Source organism: Terrapene carolina, unplaced genomic scaffold (genome assembly GCF_002925995.2).
Source record: "Terrapene carolina triunguis isolate 2854851 unplaced genomic scaffold, T_m_triunguis-2.0 Scaffold84, whole genome shotgun sequence".
Classification (NCBI taxonomy): Eukaryota; Metazoa; Chordata; order Testudines; family Emydidae; genus Terrapene; species Terrapene triunguis.
Genome location: NW_020664435.1, coordinates 34394679 through 34417037, shown reverse-complemented (window position 1 = coordinate 34417037; position 22359 = coordinate 34394679). Strand labels below are relative to the sequence as shown.

Below are 22359 nucleotides of genomic sequence, written 5' to 3'. Positions count from 1 at the left end.
CATATGTGGGGTCAGGAAGAAATTTTCCTCCAGGTCAGATTGGCAGTGACTGGGGGAAGGGAAGGAATCAGTCACATTCCTCATTATGTGGGTACAGCATTCCCTGTTCTCAGCATGTGATACATAATAATTTAGTCTCCTGGGGGCTGCAATACTTTGGTCTACTTTCAGTTGCTGTGTTTAGTGTGTGGGTGGTGGTGAGGTGGTACTGACACTGTAATACACAGGAGGTCACACTAGATCTGATGGTCCCTTCTGGCCTTGAATTCTGCCTCTATTCTAGTGGATTGGATGCAACTGGATCACTTTTCCAGGTTTTACCACCAATATGGAGCTCCTATATGGCCAAAGAGCGGGTGTTGGCTTGTTTGCTTCTTTAGAATTAGTAGGAACTCTAAAATTTTGAAAAATAATTGTTCAGGTTTAAATGAAAAAGTGTATATTTCAACATTTCCCACAGAACAGGCATTCTGAAAAAAACCTTCAGTTTAGTTTTTTTTACTAATCAAAATGGTTTGATTTGGACTTAGCAGCTTTTAAAGAGTGAAACATCTTACTTTCTTGTTAAAAGTGCCTCCTGTTTTAAAGAAACAGTTTGGCACTTTTAACAAGAACGTTAGAAAAGCACTCACTAAAAATGAGAAGCAGCTGTTTAATATCCTTGTATTAAGCTTGGAATTTTTCCAGGCTATTTTATTTTCTTGTTAAAAGCATCGAACTGTTTCATAACAATCAACCCTTTTGAACAAGAAAATAAGATATTTTACTACTAATTAGAGTAACAGCTTTTTTAATAAAAAGAAAAGTTAAAATAAGCCAGACGAAGTATGGAGCTGCTGGAAAGCACCAAGACTCCTTAGGCAGGTGACTGAGGAGAAGGGAGCCTCCTTGGGCTGCAAAGAATTTTACAGAAAGTGGGTTTGTGTCTTTTGGGTTATTTGGCATTTAAAGAAGGCCTACATTTATTTTAAGGTAAAGAGCCCTTTAAGCTAGGAAACATGAATTTAAGCCTCCATAAGCTGAAGTATTTTTGCTTGCAAAGGTGGGAGTTGAAGGTACAGTTATGGGAAATATAAACCTAATTCTGTGAATAACTGCATGTATGTATAGAAGATATAAACCAGTATTATTTTCAAGTGGCACAGACTGTACAGTTAGTTTTCTTAAGGCAACGAGAGCAGCCCACTACAAGATCACCTGATGGGAAAAGAAGTTCTTCGAATGGCCTCTGCACAGGGATGTGCAACTTGCCATCCACGGCAAAATGGGCTGAGTCCATCGTGAAGAACTCAGGTTACGGATTAACCTTAGTTTCCCAATTTCCCATCTTGCTTTCTATCATGATCATCACCCTATTGTGTTGACTCTTCGATGCAGTATTGTCATGGAATAAAAACACCACCATGGCTCCATGCTACTATGTAGGACAGGAAATAAGACAAGCTCCACTCTGATGAATGTTTTTAGTAGCTCATGAGAGGGGAAAGTAAACACACGACAGAAAGTCTTAAGTTTTACATAATCATTTAAGTTATACATAAAAGGTGATTTACAAGTATATGCAAAATTAAAAAAAAACCCATAAGATTAAGGATGAGTTGATATTTCATTTTTAAAACACCCTTTTTTGTTCATCTGTATTTATCAAAACTAAAAAAAAAAATCACAAAGCAGTATCTTTATAAAATATGCAAATACCAATATTTAGTTACATAGCCATGATAACTTTAGGTGCAAAGCAAAACACAAAGTGGAATGTTAATCATGCCCATCCACATCTTCCTTCCTCTTCAATTAGATGCTCATAACACACTGTATGAACTGAAAGAAAACAGGCATCCATGTTAACCAAGTGCAGCGGAACATGAATAGCCTCCCCCCTCCCCGACGTTGCTTGAAATGCTCTCCACATATACTCATTGACCTCAACTCCATTTTCCACAAACTGTCTTCAGCCAAACAAGGCACAATCAGGGAGCCATGCCCAAGGAGGCTACCAGAGCATCAGAGTAAGCTAAAAAAGCTTACAAGGGCATGAGAGCTTCACTGAGGGGAAGCCAAGCCAACCCGGAGGAGTGAAACAGAAACCTAGGTATACCTGGATCCCAGCACAGAAAGCACATGATATTTTGAATCTATAACACCTACTGTCTCTGAGGGAAGAGTGACGAGCATGCACCACCATGTTTTTTCCCTCCACAATTGGTCAGGGGGGGAAGAGCGGATGGAAAGAGAGAACTTTCTCAATGCCTATTCTATCCTTGGGCTCTCAGCTACAATAGTAAATAAGGGTGCCAATTGTAATAGTCTTTAGTGTAATGATTTTTTGGCTCCAGTCTTAAGTACTTTTTCTTTAATTACAATTTTAGCTAGGTTGGAGTAAACAAATGTCTTAGGTGCACTTACATCATCATACTGGAAATTGACAACACCCTGCTGGGCTGTGTCCCTTCTTCGAAAACTGTCTGCAAAAATATATAAAGAATTGTGTATTACTGGAATCAGTGGAAGCACTGTATTTTATCAATACATTGAGTATTAAAAAAAAAAAAAATCCTGTAGTCTACTTAAAATTTGTTGCTTATAAGCACTGCTCAGTTGGCACAAGGTTTTCATGTGCCAGTTTGTCCAAAGGCCAGTTTTAATTCTCAGCAAAGACCTGGAGACTGGTTTTGTGAGGATTAATAGGTCTCTTTCTAATGCAGAAGAGCTTTGATGTCATCAAATAATTAACACTCTACACCTTCTACTGTGAACACTGGTTCAGCAGAGTAGGCTGTAGCCCTCTTATAATGCACTATGCTCACAATGCTTCCTCCAGTAGCGAAGCTTTCTTATAGGACAGGAGCAAGATGGGAGGGAAGAGCTGAAGAGAGTTTTGGAGAAAGGGTGACAGCAAGAAGTTAAGGGGGAGAATGACAAGAGAACAAACAGAAAATAGAAGAAATAAGGAAAGACGTGGGAAGACAATAGATGAGGTCAGACAGGAAAAGACTCATGCTACTGTTGAAACTCCCAAGATGATAATGAATTGTTGAAGAGACTTCTGGTCTGGCTAACAAAACAATCTTTATAACAACTGCTATGGTTATGTGATGTGGTATAAAAGTTGGTTTCCCTGAAGTGATTAAGCCATTTCAGAAGAGGACAAATGGGAGAACTTCAATAATAATAATATACGGTATCAGCTCTGACTGAAAATGGCTAATCTGCTGTAGGAAGAGCCAACTCCTGGGATTAAGAGGTTAAAGTTTTCTGAGACACCTTAGATTAAACTGATTTCATAAAATAAAAATGTATTACCAGATGCTTCTCTATAACATACCAGTGAGAGCTCTGAGTTTTACACAGCAGGCAATGTAATCATCAAATGTAATCTTCCCATGGGTGCTGTATCGTTTTGCGACTGCAGTCACTGTCTGTGGGCTCAACCTAAATCCTAATTGAAAGAATCAGGAAAAATAGTGAAATGACAACCAAGTTACAGAGATCCAAGGCAGTTTTTATGGGAAGATTTGTTGTATGCCAGTTTATGGAAAACATTGTTATGTTGGGAAATCCCACCAAGTCAATGTCATGATATTAGAAGCAGGGGAAATTTCAACAGCCAGTAATAGGGAAGTTTCACAATTTACCCATAGTTGTCAAGGCTTTCTGCAGCTCTTGAGGATCCACTGTACCACTTCTGTCACTGTCAAAACTTATGAAGTGTTGTCTCCACCCGTTCAACACAGCCCAGAGCTCTTTAAATTCATTGAATCCCAATGTACCAGACATATCCCTCTGAACCATGGCTAAGGAAAAACTGTTTAATTTCCAAGCAAGTGCTAAATATTCCTCAATTAGGATCTATATTTAGTCATGCAAGATTGAAATTTATTTACTTAAGTTTGGGAAATAAAGGGTATCTTTACCCACCCCCCCATTGTGCTAGTGTTACCCTCCTCTAGAGCACAGAACTATCCAAGAGCTCTGGCAGACAGAATACTTTTGGCTAAAAGTCAGCAATCAGAAAGCCAAAGGGCCTCCTCCATCCATCTGAAAAAGAAATACAGCATCGCCTCTCTGGTGCTGTACTGCTTCCATGCATTTTTCATCATTAGCTTTGTCCAAACATCAGAAGCTAGCAATAAAATAAAGGCTTGTGCATATACTAGTATTTGATCTCCTAAAAATAAGAGATTTGTTTTGCAGGTCATGTACTAGGAGTAAAATAAGAAAGTTAAGGTAGATAGAGCCTTGCAAATCCGTGGATATCTGCTTTATATCCGCGAATGTGGTTGTATTGTTTATCATCTTTGCGGATTGCATGTGGATCCAAATTTTTTTTATCTGCATAGCGCTTTAACAGTGAGACAGGGTGATGTGGGTGTGGATAAATATAAAATTAATTATTGTGGATGCAGATCCAAATTTTTGTATCCGTGCATATTCTAAAGGTAGAGGATCAAAGAACTATAGGGGAGTTCATCATCTAAATATTTTGTTAGTGGCGAGCCTACAAGTCCTAACGCCTCTTATTTTATTTCTGATAATGTCTTGCAGCAAAGCATTTGGAATATCAGTTATAGTTCCAATAGTGTACAAAAGAAACCAACCCTTCTCTTGTATTTTTCCCTTCATTCCTTTGGAATTTTGAGTTAGAAAATGAAGGAATATTTTTAAGCTTTGTGTTCTGTCAGTCACAAAAATCAACTATCTGTATGCTAAATATCAAGTGATCTATCAGTGCAGGGAGTACCAATTAGTTACATCAGTTCAAAGAAAGTTTATAAAGTAACACAGTAGAACCCCTATTTTATCTATTGGGTATTCAGTTCATAATATCAAACATCTCAGAATTACATAGGTATAATGCATACGTTAATCGTTCATAACAAATGTATACAGTTTTTTTTTTTTTTAATTGCATCTCTTTGACAAGACTACGGTTTGGAGGCAAACATGTGTAGCCACTTGAATGCTGGCTGAAGGACTGAAGTCACATTCTGTGGCAGAAAAAGGACTTGGCCAGCAAAAGAAAGAAAAAAAAGATTAACATAACCCATCATTCATAAGATCGATGGTCATAAAATAGGGGTTCTACTGTAGCTAATCCTCCCAATTCCAGTTGTGTGTTAGAGCTATACTACCTTGGATACTCTTCCATGGAGTTTTTCTGCTTAATAACATAACTAGCAACTCATTCTGCCTAAAGGTTAACCAATGTGTTTATAAAAGCACTTCAAGCCAGAGCTTTCATGTTAATGCAATTATAGGCAGGCCTGATAGCACCACATATTAAGGTTGCCTGACCCTTTCCATTATAACATCCCGTTTTCAGTTACTTATAACTTTGCCAATCTCTAACCATTTGGTCTGAAATTTTCCAGAACAAAAGCCTGGAAAACTTCAGCCAAAATGGTTCAGCTATTTCTGAAAATGAGCCTAGGGAAAAATACATCATTTTGTCCATTATAAAAATTGACAGACATTTCTTTGAATAGTTTTAATGTCCCCATGCTTTGAAATAGGGACTTGAAATCTGGCAGGTGCATGGCCTTTGTGTCAGAAATGTGTCTTTTGGCATCCCCGTGGAAAAACTGCCCGAATCATGGGGAAAAAAAAAACACAGTTCACACAAGTTCAATAGAGACATCTTAGACTTTAGCAGCTAAAATTTCAAGAATAAGTTATCCAATGATGGGGGTTCCATAACCTCCATTGGAAGTTTATTCCAGAGCTTAACTACCCTTATAGTTTGAAAGTTTTTCCTAATAGCTAACCTAAATTTCCCTTGCTGCAGATTAATCCCACTACTACTTGTCCTACTTTCAATAGACATGGAGAACAATTTATTACCATCCTCTTTATAACAGCCCTTCCCTTAACATACTTGATTATTGATACCAGGTTACCCCTCCCACCCACTTGTCTTTTCTCAAGACTAAACGTGCCCAATTTTTTTTTAACCTTTACTCATAGGAAAGGTTTTTTTTAAATTTATCATTTTTGACTCCTCTGAACTTTCTCCAATTTGTTCACATCCTTCCTCAAGTGTGATGCCCAGAACTGGACACCGTACTACAGCTGAGACCTCACCAGTGCAGAGTACAGCAGGTCAATTACATACAACACTCCCATTAATACACCTCAGAACGTTATTAGCCTTTTTCACAACTGCATCACAGACTCTCATTCAGTTTGTGATCCACTATAACACCCAGATCTTTTTCAGCACTACCACATAGCCAGTTATTCCCCATTTTGTAGTTGTGTATTTGATTTTTTTCCTTTCCTAAGTGTAGTACTTTGCACTTGTCATTACTGAATTTCATCTTGATTTCAGACCAATTCTCCAACCTATTAAGGTCATTTTGAATTCTAATCCTCTCCTCCGAAGTGCTTGCAACCCTTCCCACCCTGGTCTCATTTGCAAATTATATAACCATATGCAAGTCACTAATGAAAATACTGAATAGTACTGGCCATAGGACTGACCCCTGTGGGACTCCATTAGATATGCCCTCCTGGTTTGACAGCAAACCACTGACAACTACTCTTTGGGTCTTTCATCCATATTACCACATGATGGAATTTCTATTTTCAATTGTTTAAGTTCCTAGAAAAGCATGCACAAATTACATTAAAAGAACATTATGAAGGTTGTAAAGTCAAGCACTCAAGTTACGAAATACCAGAATAAAGTTACCCTTGCCTCACTCAATACCCAGGATAAACTGTGCTCACTTAGAGCATGTCTGCACTGCAGTTAGACACCTGACTGACCCGTGCCAGCTGATTTGGGCTCATAGGGCTCAGGCTAAGGAGCTATTTAACCATGGTGTAGACATTCGGGCTGAAGCCTGAGCTCTGGGACCCTCCACCATAATAGGGTCCCAGAGTTCAAGCTCCAGCCCGAGCCCAAACATCTACACCGCAATTAAACAGCCAATTAGCCTGAGACCCACAGCCCAGCTGCAGGTTTTTAACTGCAGTGTAGACCATACCCTTCGTGAGCAGCTATTCAATATTTTGTTTTCTCCTCATTGTTCAGTGTGTCGCTTCATGCCTTGTTTACTGTAAACTATCCAAACCTGCTCTGAATACAATATTATCCTCATGAGCTTTTCTATGGCACTCATTACTACAGTACCAGTGATTCACAAAAGTTAATGTATCCTCACAACAGCCCTGTGAAGTTAGGGGTGGTGGTATACTCATTTTACAGGTGGGGAACTGAGGCAAAGAGATTAAGGTCAAAAGTATCCACTAATTTTGGATGCCCAATTTGAGACATCTATGACCTGATTTTTTCAGAGTACTTAACATTATTTAGCACTTCATATGTTCAAAGCAGTTTCCATTGACTACTTTTGCATCTGTGAGTGTTCAGCACTTTAGCAAATTCATCCTCTGGGTATCAATTTGGGCAGCCAGAAAATGAGGAACCCATGATTAGTGACCATCTGAGAAGAATTGGTTTAAAGCAACATGCCCAACACAGAGGAATTCTGTGGTACAGACAAAAGGATAGAATTCATTTCTCCAGGGCAGCATTCAAGTGTCTTTACCATGACAACACTCTCTTCCTGCAATCCCCTAGCTCGCTCACTACTCACTTTCCACCTTCTGCAACAAATAAGGCAGCATCCTGCAGACAATAAGCCTGTTTCAATACACAAGCCTCGATTCCTTCCCAGAGCAGGTTCATTCCGTGCACTTAATGAGTTGGGGTCCTGTAGAAAAAAGTATTACAAGGGGCAGAATTAAGACTGCCTATGCAAACTAATTCTGGTATTTCTTAATATAGGAGTACCTGATTTTGCAACCTTAATGTTCTTTTAGCAGTTTCCTTTTGTAATATTTATATAGTACACCCAAGACAAAGGATACATCCAGCATAGAAACCATGAGCCTGCACGTCTCTAGGTTGAAAGCTGTTTAAATGAGGGGGAAAAATAGATTAGTAGCAGTAAATATGAATTACTGATTTCTCAGTTTGGTTTCATAATATATACATGAAATAAGACATCACTCCCACTGGAAAGCTGCAGTCTTGCAATTAGCAATCTCACTCTGATTCAAATAAAGAAAAGATCTTCTATTCTGAGGTGGGTGGTGCAAGAGGTTATTATTTTAGCCTGTTATTTTTGGAATCCAGTCTTAAATTACAAATGAGATAAATTTTAGTCAATCTCAACTCATGTAAGCTTTTGGCTACATCAAAATGGGCAGTCTGATCAGGACAGTAATAGCACTGTAAACTCTACCAGCCTAGACTGGAGTCAAACTGTTGGAATACAGAATGTTTCACATCTAGACCATTACTGGTGGCCTGAGCAATTCAGCTCTACTCACAATACAAATTTAACTTTGTGGACACCATATATCAGGTACTTGGATCATCAAGTCTACTCACAGCATTCTTTGGTGATCAATAGATGCATGCGGGTGTCACTTTCCTAAATGTGTTAACACTGGTCATCTTAATATTTTATAGATGTTATTGAACTAGTTTATTTTTAACTTCTCAAAAGCTTGACACAGAGCTGTTTTCTTGCAGTCTGATCACCGGCCTCTAACTGCGCTTTAAGTTGTTTTGTTACTGTAAGTACAAGGCTTTAGACACCATGAATGTGTGTCAACTCTGCAAAGTAACTTTGTGAAAAATGGCACATTCTTACAAAACAGATCTGTTCTTGGTGGATTCAGAATTATACCTGCTTGCTTGAGAATCCACACTAATCTTGTCATTAGTCTCGCTGCATGTCAGATTAGTTAAGAAAACTTAGTACTTCATTTGGAATTTATGTTCTAAGAGAAATGGGGCTGCACAGGTGTAAAAGAGGGGAGAATTTGGCCCACAGAATCTTCATTACTGGTGATGATCCAAGCAGCAGGGGGGGGGGGGGGGGGGGGGGCTTGACTTTCAGATCCCAAGTTTCCAAAGCAGGCAGCAAGAAAAATCTTTATTTGTAACCCTACAAGTTAGAGTTGGACTCACTGAGAGGAAAACATGGAATCACTATATGCTACTTTTATAGTACCTTTTCAGAACACAGCTTCACATTAAAGTATCTGTACATTTGTTTTAAATTTCAAAAGTCAGTTGCATGAACTTTAAGTTTAGGAAGGTCTAAATTTAACTTTAGTACTTTCTGTCTGTAGTGTCTAAAGATCATCAACCCAAATTTGTAGTCTGAGTTGTAGCCTTCACTCCAGATTTCTTTACTGCTCAGGATAAAAATTAAAATATAATTTTGGGATATTCTACAGAAGTTTCCTCATTGTAACCACCTACTCAGGGTTGTGAAACCTCTAGGACTGTCCTGAAGTCTCCAGGAATTAAAGATCAATCTTTAATTAAAGATTGTCATGCAATGTAACCTCCAGGAACACATCCAACAAAAATTGGCAGCCCTACACCTACTAAATATGCTTAAGTAAACACATGGGGCTCAACTCAACTGAAGGTATGTCAGCTTCTGCTGTATAAACCCTCTATTATCTTTGTATGAAGAGTATCATGCAGACAAGATCAATATTAAAAAAGGTCCTAGGTCATCAAATTCATCTGTTTGACGTAGTAATCAATAAAACCTGTAAAAAGCAATAGAGGGTCCTGTGGCACCTTTAAGACTAACAGAAGTATTGGGAGCATAAGCTTTCGTGGGTAAGAACCTCACTTCTTCAGAATTGAATTGAAAGTGTACAGTGCTCACTTTATATTGACTTGCATCTGAAGAAGTGAGGTTCTTACCCACGAAAGCTTATGCTCCCAATACTTCTGTTAGTCTTAAAGGTGCCACAGGACCCTCTGTTGCTTTTTACAGATTCAGACTAACACGGCTACCCCTCTGATAATAAAACCTGTGTTGCTCAAACAGCTGATGACAGGATTAGGTGTAAAACTCCTTCACTGGAGATTTTATAGAGATGAATATCTAGTCAAATAGATGTTGTCACTGAGTTGCAGAAAGACCACTTCTGAAACATGAACTCTTTTACACACTACCATTTAGAATTCAGAATTCTAAGCATTAATTTTTGGAGAGTGGCTGTTCTGAGTTAAAACTTACCCAACATCTGAAACAGACAGATATCTCCTAGACAGCCAAATACTGTAGAGTGAAAAATCAACAAGATACTTAAGCCCCTGAATTCTGTGACAGACTAATTAGAGAAACTGTATCAAAAAGTCCTTGAACTGATCCTCTGAAAATCTAGTACTAAACACACTCAAGGAACCATGGGCCTAGGGATGAAGAGAGAACTCAGACCTTCTCAATAAAAGGCCTGTTCCAAGGGTACCTTTTATGCTGGTTTCTAATGGACTCTGTGGAAGGATCTCGTTTATTGAATCTGGGTATCCACAACACCTGGTCCAACATAAATCTTAATTGTACATTGGAATACCACATTCACAAAATTATTAGGGCTGTCAAGCGATTAAAAAAATTAATTGTGATTAATCGCACTGTTAAACAATAGAATACCATTTATTTAAATATTTTTGGATGTTTTCTACATTTTCAAATATATTGATTTCAATTACAACACAGAATTGAAAGTGTACAGTGCTCACTTTATATTGATTTGATTACAATTATTTGCACTGTAAAAAACAAAAGTAGTAATATTTTGCAATTCACCTAATACAAGTACTGTGGTGCAATCTCTATCATGAAAGTTGAACTTACATGTACAAAATAAACTGCATTCAAAAATAAAACAATGTAAAATTTTAGCGCCTGCAAGTCCACTCAGTCCTACTTCTTGTTCAGCCAATCGCTCAAACAAGTTTGTTTACATTTGCAGGAGATAATGCTGCCCGCTTCTTGTTTACAATGTCTCCTGAAAGTGAGAACAGGCATTCTCATGGCACTGTCGTAGCCAGCGTCTCAAGATATTTATGTGCCAGATGTGCTAAAGATTCATATGTCCCTTCATGCTTCAACCACCATTCCAGGGGACATGCGTCCATGCTGATGACTGGTTCTATTCGATAACAATCCAAAACAGCATGGACCGACGCATGTTCATTTTCATATCTGAGTCAGATGCCACCAGCAGAAGGTTGATTTTTCTTTTTTGGTGGTTCGGTTTCTGTAGTTTCTGCATCATAGTGTTGCTCTTTTAAGACTTCTGAAAGCACGCTCCACACCCCGTCCCAATCAGATTTTTGGAAGGTACTAGAGATTCTTAAATCTTGGGTCGAGTGCAGTAGCTATCTTTAGAAATTTCATATTGGTACCTTCTTTGCATTTTGTCAAATCTGCAGTGAAAGCATTCTTAAAATGAACCACATGTGCTGGGTCATTCAAGACTGCTATAACATGAAATATATGGCAGAATGCAGGTAAAACAGAGCAGGGGACATACGATTCTCCTCCACGGATTTCAGTCACAAATTTAATTAACACTTTTTTTTAATCGAGCGTCATCAGCATGGAAACGTCCTCTGGAATGGTGACCGAAGCACAAAGGGGCAAACGAATGTTTAGCATATCTGGCAAGTAAATACCTTGCAATGTCAGCTAAAAAGTAGGAGCGTTGCCAGCAGATCGAGGGAAGTGATTATTCCCTCTATTTGGAACTGGTGAGGCCACATCTGGAGTACAGCATCCAGTTTTGGGCCCCCCCACTACAGAAAGGATATGGACAAATTGGAGAGAGTCCAGCGAAGGGCAATGAAAACAATTAGGGGGCTGGAGCACATGACTTATGAGGAGAGGCTGAGGAAACTGGGCTTATTTAGTCTGCAGAAGAGAAGAGTGAGGGGGGGATTTGATAGCAGCCTTCAACTACCTGAAGGTGGGTTCCAAAGAGGATGGAGCTAGGCTGTTCTCAGTGGTGGCACATGACAGAACAAGGAGCAATGGTCTCAAGTTGCAGCGGGGAAGGTTTAGGTTGGATATTAGGAAAAACTATTTCACTAGGTTACCTAGGGAAGTGGTGGAATCACCATCCTTAGAGGTTTTAAAGGGCCGGCTTGATAAAGCCCTGGCTGGGATGAGTTAGTTGGGGTTAGTCAATTACAACACAGAATACAATATATATGAAAATGTAGAAAATCATCTAAAACATTTAATAAATTTCAATTAGTATTCTATTGTTTAACAGTGCAATTAAAACTGCAATTTAATTGTGACTTTTTTTAAGTTAATCGCGTGAGATAACTGCAATTAATTGACAGTCCTAAAAATTATCTAATAGTAATGTACTTGCTAGCCTACTTGATAACACAAACTAAATTTGGTGAAACATTAGCAGTTCCAGGTGAGCCAATAGGAAGCAAGAAGGCAAAACTAAAATCCTTCTCTAAAGAAGTGTTCTCGGGGCCAACTACTCCCTATGACTAAGTTCTTGCAGCATAGTGCATATGACTCCAGAGTGGAACGTTTGGAAGCAGTTAGACTACTTTCAAAAACAAATGTAAGTACTTCTTACCATGTGAACTTAATAACTATGCAGATAGTACAACTAATGATTGTCTAATATGAATCAAATATACTTTTATTTAAATTGTCAACTTACGTTTATACCCTCCTGCTATACCCGACTGGGTCAGACATCTCTGCAGCTCATCAGCATCTATTTGTCCATCCTTTTGAAAACAGAAAAGTAGGCTTGGAAAAGTTAGCTTTTCATCAGTAAATGTCGATAAACTTTCACATCAAGATCCACGTTCACTGATAAACCTATGCATGGAACCTTATACAAAAGACTGGCTCTACCGAGCGTACTAATTTCAATTTAATTTAAATTCACTCCAAATTATTTAATCTGTTGATTCATAGAGTTTAAGACCAGCATGGACCACTAGATCATCTAGTCTGACCTTCTGTATATCACAGGCTATTTAAATATCACCCAAATACCTCTGTCGTGCCCAATGACCTCAGTTAAACTAACGCACTTTAATCCTCAGAAAACTGAACTGTTGCATGCCATAGGCAGAGAACAGAAAATACTGACATGCCATCAATGCCCCTGCGACAGCAGGAATTCGTTGGGTGAAACAAGTCCAGATGATCCTACCAGGAGATCCATGCCGCGGAGGTGAAAAAAACAGCAAGGTCCTAGCTGATCTGAGTTGAGGGAAAATTCCTTCCCAACCCCAAATCCAGCAATCAGTTTGACCCTGAACATATGAGCAAGACATCAGCAAGGCATCAGAGGATTCTCTGTACCGCCTCAGAGCACCACTCCACCCAAACTGGCATCCCATCTCTAGTTATGTTCAATCTGATCCTTCAGAGGAAGGAGAAAGACATTCCCAAGATTACAAATGTGCATGGGGGATGACGACTCCTTCCTTACTCCTGAAGCATGAGATAAGATTAGTTGTTACCATAATATAGAACTAAAAGTGCAGTGAACTTGTTGAGGACAACATAGGCAGTCCTGGTTTAAAAATTTGCATTCTAGTTTCTATAACAGGACTCTACAAAACAAAGTAAACTACATCAGAGAACATACATCCCCACTTCCCGAGATAAACATTAGATTGACTGTTCAAAAAAAGTTGGTTTGGAACAGTGAATTGTTAATAGAGCAAATTAAAGCAGAAAGTAAAATATTGTAAAGGAATAAAACAGAAAAAATACCTATCTGCTCAATTAGGAATACGATTCCTTCCAAAGCATCCCTCTCAAGGCCAGTTAGAGATTATGAACAACTGCCAAGTCAGGTAAAGCAATGAGCTGTCAAAAGTGGAGTTGGAATTGCATGTCACATTCCTCACACCCACCATTAAAGTTCATAAAAAGTTCTAAAGTGCAATTTAACCTCATTCTAAGATTAAATGTTTTTAGATGCAAATAGACTTGACTGATTCCAGAAGCATTAAGTACTAAAACAAGAGTTGTTTTATATTTGAAGCCTATCTAATTTTCCTCAGCATTTTCCTGAGAGTTTTTATATTTAGTACATATCTAATTTAAGCCTGAAAGAATGATAAACTGCTGACTACAGATGACATCCAGATAACATTATCTGAGAAAGGATACTAGTCCTCAAATGTATAACTATAGTACTTCCAGAAGAGACTAGTGGGGGAAAAAACATGTTTATCTATCAGCTGCAGATATACTCCTCTGAATATGTCCTGTAAATAAGTGGTTTTTATTCTAGCTGACATTTTACAAGGCCTGACAAAAGGCAATTGTACCTTTTGACCAATTAAATACACTGCTCCCCAACTTCTAGTATCTTTGGTCTTTAGGCCAGCTTTATAGACAGTGCACTATATACACTACTATTATAATACAGGTGTGATAGAACCATAGGAAAACTCCAGTGTAAGAAATTCAATTACATCAAATCAGTATAAGTGGTCAATCACATTTTAAAATTCTTTAAATTAAGAATCAAAACAAGAAGCCAATATCTTGACAACTTGAAGATGTGAAGGAGAACTGAAAGAATGGAAATTGGAAACAGAGCTATAAGGCAAGTCCTACGTAAAAAAAACTTTAACAGTCCAACTTTACATTAGACAGGGCTTTACAGACAAGCAGTAATAAAATGAACGGCTCCCACAGAGAGACAAATTCAAATCACTGAATGGAGATTCTGAAAAAAAGTTAGTATAGTTTAGATTTTTTTTTTAAATATCTAAGATATTAACATTCATATGGTTTTCTCTTAAGATAATTTCCAGTATAAATTTGATATAAAACTCAAATTGATATTGCAGATGTACGAATTCATCCTGCGATAAATATATTGTGAGTCACAACAGGCTGCAAGTGAAAAAGGGCGGTCAAACCAGTTTGAGGTTCTATAATAATTTGACTTGAAAAGTTAGGTGGGTTTGGCTCATTAAGTATTTTCATGGATGGCCACATGATACTACTTTAGTCCTGTTCTTTTTATCGATTCAGTCACTTTTTGCTTACAGGTTTATTCATCAAAAGGACTACTACAGGTAGATAACAGATTCTTCTTTAGCTCCGTAAGAAACATTTCTAAAGGTCTCTACTTTATTTCAGTGAAGAACCAGATTCCTCACAAATAAGGAGAATCCTTACATATGTACTCATTTGACTACTTTCATGTGGTTTGTTCTAATACCCTCATTTGTCGTCTTTGCTGCCAGAATGCATTGATTCAATAGCAGTGTATTTTTGAAACTATTACACTTTAAGTGTTGCGTAGGTTGTAAGAAGTCAGTTATTGAAAGAGAATAGTGAAAAGGGAGCGGAGACCAAGGGTACTCTGGGATCCTTAACTCTGAATGTCTTGACTTCCACAATTACACCCTTGAAACTGCATTAATGGGTTTTTGCAAATAAACCAACAGTCGGACAGACAAGTTGTTTACTGGACAGTACATAGGATTTATTAGACAAATGACTAGAAAGATGTAAATTTATTTTGTCAGAGCAATAAAGCCTCTAGCTCTAGCGAGCTTACTTGTTTAAAATAAGTTTTTAAAATGGATTAGAAATTGTTACTTACAGGAATATATAAAAGTTTAAAGACATGTAGAAAATACAAAATTACAGTATACCAAATCCTTAGAGTAATAAATAGGTAGTCAAAACCAGGCATAGAAAAATTAAGATGCAAATATCTTAAAAAACAAACAAACAACCCCCACTCCCCCCCCAAAAAACCACACTTCTCCTATACTCTGTTCAGCAAACTACTCCAGGTAGTTCATGCCACCAGGTTCTGGTACTCCCGTGTTCCCACATCTAGTGAAGCCATCCCCTTACATAATGACCTAACTCTTACTAACCTCTCCTGGCTCTTATTGAGGCCATCCATGCAGCTGACATTTCTGGTTGGATTCTTACACGACAAGTGATGGGCCCTCCCCACCCATGTGCACAGTTTTAAAGTGAGACAGCATAAACTCAAACAGTATTTAATTCAATTTGACTTGATTCCTCAGCTTGTCCTCACACACAGTTTCCAGTATTCAGAGTTTCAATATGCTAGGAAGTTCTGCTATACATACACCTCTGTGGCAAATACTGATGTCCAATATTTAAGTTGCAATACAATGAGAATAATTTTGTCTTATGTCATAACTTCAACCAAAGAGGTTTTTTTTGGGGGGGGGGAACATACCTGCCCAGCTACTGCAGCAAAATAACCATACAAAGGATCTTGAGTCTGTCCATGGAACACTGGTCCTCCTGGAGCAGCTCCATACTTTAAAACAAGAAATAGATGATTAAGATACAATTAATGCTTTTAGTTGACTACAATATTTGTAATCTTACATTTCAGCATCAATTCTGAGTGTCATTTTTGTATACACCTTGTCAAAACCTGTAACTGCTTTAAAAGAGAGCACACAACTTTGGTGTATATACTTGCTACAATGTAAAGCAGGCCTACATAAAATCTTACATTTGAGTCAGCCCAGTGATCTAATAGTTATAGTAGCACAGAGTGCCTAAATTATTCGTACATGGCATCTCCATTACTAAAGGTTTGCAACCATGGTAGCCCATTTTGTACGATCCTCTGCAAATCTAGTCCTTTTGATCCACGCAGGATACCACATTGTCCATCAAAGATCTTCTTTTTCTGTGTTGTTCTCTATCAACTTTCCCTTCAAGTGCCTGTAAACATACATCACGCACTGCAAACTCAATCTGTCTTTTCACTAGCATTTGCTCAATTCTCTAGTACAGGGGTCGGCAACGTTTGGCACGCGGCTCGCCAGGCCGGGCCAGTTTTATTTACCTGCTGACGCGGCAGGTTCGGCCGATCGCGGCCCCCACTGGCCGCGGTTCGCCGTCCCGGGCCAATGGGGGCGGCAGGAAGCGGCGCGGGCGAGTGATGTGCTGGCCGCGGCTTCCCATTGCCCCGGGACAGCGAACTGCGGCCAGTGGGGGCCGCGATCGGCCGAACCTGCCGCGTCAGCAGGTAAATAAAACTGGCCCGGCCCGCCAGGGTGCTTACCCTGGCGAGCCGCGTGCCAAACGTTGCTGACCCCTGCCTAGTATGTTTTCACTGGTTACACAGTCTATCCATGATATTTTCAGAATTCTTCTATAACAACATAATTCAAAGGACTGTAGTTTGTTTGTTTGAATGTCCATGTTTTAGAGCTGTAATGTAACACAGACCAAATGTAGGTTTTTAAGAGTCAGAATCTAGTCTTCAGATTTATATCCCTTCTCCTCAGATATTTATTCTTCCAGAATGTCTCTTTTGCTCTTGTTGTTCTGGTGCTGATTTCAGTATCAGATCTTCCATCTTCTGTAATGATGCTTTCTAAGGCTACGTCTTCACTACCCGCCGATTCGGCGGGTAGCAATCGGTTTATCGGGGATCGACTTACCGCGTCTCGTGAGGACGCGGTAAAATCGATCCCTGATCGCTCTGCCGTCGACTCCGGAAATCCACCTCGACAAGAGGCGGCAGCGGAGTCGGCGGCAGCGCTCGGCTTTCCCCCGTCCTCACCACCAGGTAAGCCGACCTAAAATACGCAACTTCAGCTACGGTATTCACGTAGCTGAAGTTGCGTATCTTAGGTCGGAACACCGCTGTAGTGTAGACCTAGCCTAAGTAGCAATAATTTCTCACTTGCTGTATGACTGTTATTCACTAGAATCTTGCATGTTTTCACAGGCTCCTTGCACATAACACTATAGATTTTATCTTGTCCACATTCAACTCTAAACCATATGTAATCTCCACTAACTTCATCAGACCTCCTTCAGAATCAGCCACCAGCACTGTCAGTTGCATAGCAAATATGCCTAAATTAGGGAGTCAGATTTATACTCTAGTTCAGGGGTGGGCAAACTTTTTGGCCCGAGGGTCACATCTGGGAATAGAAATTGTATGGCAGGCGGTGAATGCTCACAAGGTTGGGGTGTGGGCTCTGGTTGGGAGTGCGGGCTCTGGGGTGGGGCCAGAAATGAGGAGTTCAGGGTGCAGGCGGGGGCTCCAGGCTGGGGGAGTGGGGTACGAGGGTGAGGGCTCTGGCTCAGGGTGCGGACTCTGGGGTTAGGCTGGGGATGACGAGTTTGGGGTACAGGAGGGTGCTCTGGGCTGGGATCGAGAGGTTTGGAGGGTGGGAGGGGGATTGGGGTGGGGGGTTGGGGTGCAGGCTCTAGCTAGGGGTGCGGGCTCTGGGGTGGGGCCAGAAATGAGGAGTTCAGGGTGCAGGCAGGGGCTCCGGGCTGGGGGAGTGGGGTACGAGAGTGAGGGCTATGGCTCTGGGTGTGGACTCTGGGGTTGGGCTGGGGATGACAAGTTTGGGGTACAGGAGGGTGCTCCGGGCTGGGATCGAGGTGTTTGGAGGGCGGGACGGGGATCAGGGCTGGGGCAGGGGCGAGGTGAGAGGCTCAGGGGCGCAGGCTCTGAGCGGCGCTTATCTCAAGCAGCTCCCAGAAGCAGTGGCATGTCCCTTCTCCAGCTCCTATGCGGAGGCAAGTCCAGGCAGCTCTGCATGTTGCCCCGTCCGCAGGCACTGTCCCTGCAGCTCCCATTGGAGCGCCGGAGGGGGCCATTGGAGTGCATAGGAGCCGGAGTGGGGCCATGCCGTGGTTTCTGGGAGCCACGTGGTGCGGCCCCCGAGCCTGCGCCCTGGCTGGAGTGGGGCCATGCAGCTGCTTCCGGGATCCGTGTGGAGCGGCCCCCCGACCCTGCTTCCCGGCTGGAGCACCAGAGGGGGGCCATGCCACGGCTTCTGGGAGCCACGTGGTGCGGCCCCCGACCCTGCACCCTGGCTGGAGTGCTGGAGCAGGGCCATGCGGCTGCTTCTGGGAGCCAGATGGAGTGGCCCCCGACCCTGCTCCCCAGCTGGAGCACCGAAGCAGGGCAAGCCTCAGATCCCGCTCCCCAGTGGGAGCTCGCGGGCCAGCTTAAAACAGCCTACGGGCCGTAGATTGCCCATCCCTGCTCTAGTGCTTTGAGGCTGAAAGAATGAACGCTGCTTGACTGAGATGACACCACAAATTATTAGTATTCATTTGCTTTAGAGCAGGGGTGGGCAAAATACGGCCCGCAGGCCGGATCCAGTCCCATGTAACATTTCTGTCTGGCCTGCCAGGCTCTTTGGCTGCCCCCACGTGATCTCCGGGCCGCTAAAAGTCCCGCGGCACAGCCTTTATTTCTGTAAATAATAGAACTGTAGAAATGGCCAAGACTTTTTCAATGTGCTGGTGTTAACGGAAGCCATTGAAATCAGTGAGAGTTGTAGATGCCTAATACCTCAGAAAAGAGGCCTACTTGATTTGAATCCCCTCCCTGCTCCAGCAAATCCAGTTCAAGATATAGTCTTCCATCATCCTCAGTAGAGGTAATAGCATACTAAATGTATCCCTTGTTAAATAAAACTAATTTAGCTAGAATCAAAGCTCTGGTTAAAATGTTAACTAATGTTTTAACCAGAGCTTTGATTCTAGCTAAACTAGTTTTATTTAACAAAGGATAGGTCTATTATTTACAGTCAGCTGCCTAAGCCAGCAGCTTTTTTTATTGTAAGAGGAAAGGGCGAGACTATGGGCTGTGACAGGAGGCCAGCTTCTGGTCCACCAGAGGCAGCAGCAAAAATCCCCCTCTGACCCTAACTATAACAGGAAAACAAAACCATTAACCACCTCAGGCTTGCTACAGAAATGTACTATTCTGACTCATTCTTCTCCCAACCCCCGCAAGCTTGTAAGACTCATGTACTCCAACCAGTTTACCTTTGATCTGAGAACTGTTTATATGATTACACTAACCAGACAAATGCTTTCAACAGGCCTAGGAACCAGTTCAGTCTGAACCATTTTAGAACTAGGGAGGGAACACACTGAGATCAAGCTGGGTGGCTCTTCAAAATCTAGAATCCACTGCTTTTGTGAAGGGTGTTAGGGAGTGGGCCCTGCAACTGAAAGCATCTACATCAGTGCTGGGGGGAGACGGGACAAAGGATCTTGAACTAGTTGGGCGCCTAGGGCCGATGGCGTGAACGCCGCGTGGCCCCAGGGCTGGCAGACAGGATTGATACGCAGGGGAAAGAGGGGTGCTCCCCAGAGGGCGGGACAGGGCCGTGCTGTTGCTGGGGCAGTGGATGTTGCACTGATACTCGAGCTTTAGCACCGGCATGTGCCCCGCCAGCTCTGTGGCTGGCGCAGACTCCGCTGGCCAGAGAAGCCGAGCTCCCTACTACATACACGGCACAGGCCTGCGGCGCGTGTCTGACCCCCCCGGACACAGCAGGGCACCTGCAGCCCGGACACTGCCGCGGCCCCCGACTCGGGGGAGGGAGTCTCCTCCCGCCCCTCCCCCAGCACAGCCCGCGGGGGGCTCCTCTCGCCCCGCGGCACCGACACCCGAGCGGGGCGGGCCTTGCTTCGCGCCCGGCGGGAGGCTCGTCCCAGCCCCTCAACGCCCTGCTGCAGGGCCCCGGCCCGCGCTTACCCCGCCCTGGTAGTAGCCTCCTCCGGCGCCGGGGTGCCCAGGATACGCCATGTCTCGCGCGCCGCGGTCTGCTGCTGCCCCTCCCCCTCCCGTCCCTAGCAGCTGCACCACAGGCCGGGCGGGGACGCCCGGGTCACACCATCCTGCGGGGGGGGCCCGGAGCAGGGCGCACTACTTGCGGCACCGCTTCTCCCTTCCCTCCTGCGGGGTGTGAGCGACTGCGAATCGCTGAGAGGCTGCGCGGTTTGTTGCTCTGTTAGACCCCCATTTTAGGAAATTATCCCCTTTGGCTCGCTCAGAAGAGAGAGAACACCCCTCCGCCGTAATGGTACAGGCCAAAGCCCCAGCGGGCGGGTTGTTTTTTTTTTAAACAAAAACTTTATCCACACGCAGGCGCAGCTCGGGGAGCATTGCGCCCTCTCAGTGTGCAAGGGGCTGTGGGCCAGCGCTGCGCAACGCAGCCTGCAGCCTGGCCGGGGACCCGGCTTAAAAAGCAACTTTACTGCTCATTCTGGACAAGAAGGGTGGGGGAGTGCGTGATAATTGGCTGCTGCTGCTAGACCAGGGGTCAGCAACCTTTCAGAAGTGGGGTAATACATTTTACAATACAAGCCGGTAATACATTGTAACGTTTTTATAAGGTCTCTTTCTATAAGTCTATAATAAATAACTAAACTATTGTTGTACGTAAAGTAAATAAGGTTTTTAAAATGTTTAAGAAGCGTCATTTAAAATTAAATTAAAATGCAGAGCCCTCCCAGACCAGTGGCCAGGACCCAGGCAGTGTGACTTTGGCACATGTGCCATAGGTTGCCTACCCCTGTGCTAGACTATGGCAGTGTTGCCAACTCTTGCAATTTTATCCAGATTCTCATAATACTTTGTGTGTTTTTTCTTAAAGCTCCAACTCCTGGAGTCATGTGAGAATCTCTGCAACCATGGTTTTAAAAGACGTTTCTAGCGTGGTTGTAAGAGAGAGGCTTGGAAATGTGACTGACGTGTACCCTAAGGGCTCAAAACCTAGAAGGACAAAAAAGAGATGCTGCCAAATTGATTATGTTTTAAAAATCTCATATTTGAAATTATTTTTGAACAGAGTTTGCTTATTACTGATTATTAGTAACCACAATCATTCAGAAACTATGAGCCAGACTCTCAAAATCATGAGATTGGTGTAAGTGGTATAAGATTTTGGAAACAATATACTTTAGATTCTTTTGTGTTGTTTTGTTTTTATTTTGTTTCTGACCTTTTAGCTTTGACAACTTTGAGCTTTCTCTGAAATCATGAAGGCCAGAGACTTTTTTTTTTTTTAAATAAATAAAAAATCTATGCTGAGATTCTCACAGGACTACAGGAGCTGGAATTTAAAGAAAAATACAAGATATTGTGAGAACTGACAGAGTATTGTGAAGCAGAAGTTCTGACTGTCATCCTTTCATGGTCTGTGCTTAATAAAACATATTAATCATGTATAATAATATTGAGAATAATAATGAAAATACACCTGAAAAACAGTGAATATAAAAGTGCAAATAATCCCCCTGTTCATAATCAATATCCATGAAAACAAGAACTCTAATATAGAAATGAGTTCATCTTGCTCTACATGGGTTCCAGACTTTTGGGGCAATAAGTATTCATTTAAATAGACCAAATTATTACCCTATCCAATGCAGTAACACATGGCCACAGCTTGGTCAGCTGTGCTAGTTATAACCTGTTGCTATCAGGCTCGGAGTGGGAGCCAATCAAGTAATATGATGTGTTAGAATTACTGTTTAGGCAATAGTAGCATTCACAGTGTATTAGCAGGCAGTTTCCAAACACATAGGACGACAGTCCCTGTGTAAGTGTACAGTTTTAAAAGGAATGTATACAGTTGAATGGGAGCTGCTGGCTCCTCATTTAAGAGGCTCCTCATTTAAAATGGCAGCCGATAGTACCAGTTGCAAAAGCCAGATACTTATTGTGTCCCCTCATCTACTAAAG

General features: G+C 41.7%; 1 protein-coding gene across 2 annotated transcripts; it reads right to left on the bottom strand.

Annotated features, from left to right (window-relative positions):
* Positions 1–1507: 1507 nt before the first annotated feature.
* On the bottom strand, positions 1508–20448 carry SRI (sorcin). Of its 2 annotated transcripts, XM_024197530.1 has the most exons (9): positions 20368–20448; positions 16066–16149; positions 12520–12589; positions 10062–10103; positions 7876–7919; positions 3636–3783; positions 3326–3439; positions 2407–2465; positions 1508–1821 (listed from the first exon to the last, which is right to left on the bottom strand). In XM_024197530.1, the coding sequence occupies exons 1-9, from the start codon at positions 20416–20418 to the stop codon at positions 1795–1797; spliced, it is 639 nt and encodes a 212-aa protein (XP_024053298.1). In that variant the 5' UTR covers positions 20419–20448; the 3' UTR covers positions 1508–1794. The 2 variants fall into 2 exon arrangements, with proteins under 2 accessions (XP_024053298.1, XP_024053300.1); XM_024197532.1 differs by lacking the exon at positions 10062–10103.
* Between the last annotated feature and the right edge of the window lie 1911 nt (positions 20449–22359).

Bases quoted from the DNA above. Each gene is read 5' to 3' on its own strand.
- SRI (XM_024197530.1), bottom strand. From the start codon at position 20,418: ATGGCGTATCCTGGGCACCCCGGCGCCGGAGGAGGCTACTACCAGGGC. The intron at 12,590-16,065 runs GTATGTTCCCCC...TGTTTTCAAAAG, and splicing joins TTGCTGCAGTAGCTGGGCAG to GATGGACAAATAGATGCTGA. The intron at 10,104-12,519 runs GTAAGTTGACAA...TTCACTCTACAG, and splicing joins TATAGCAGGAGGGTATAAAC to TATTTGGCTGTCTAGGAGAT.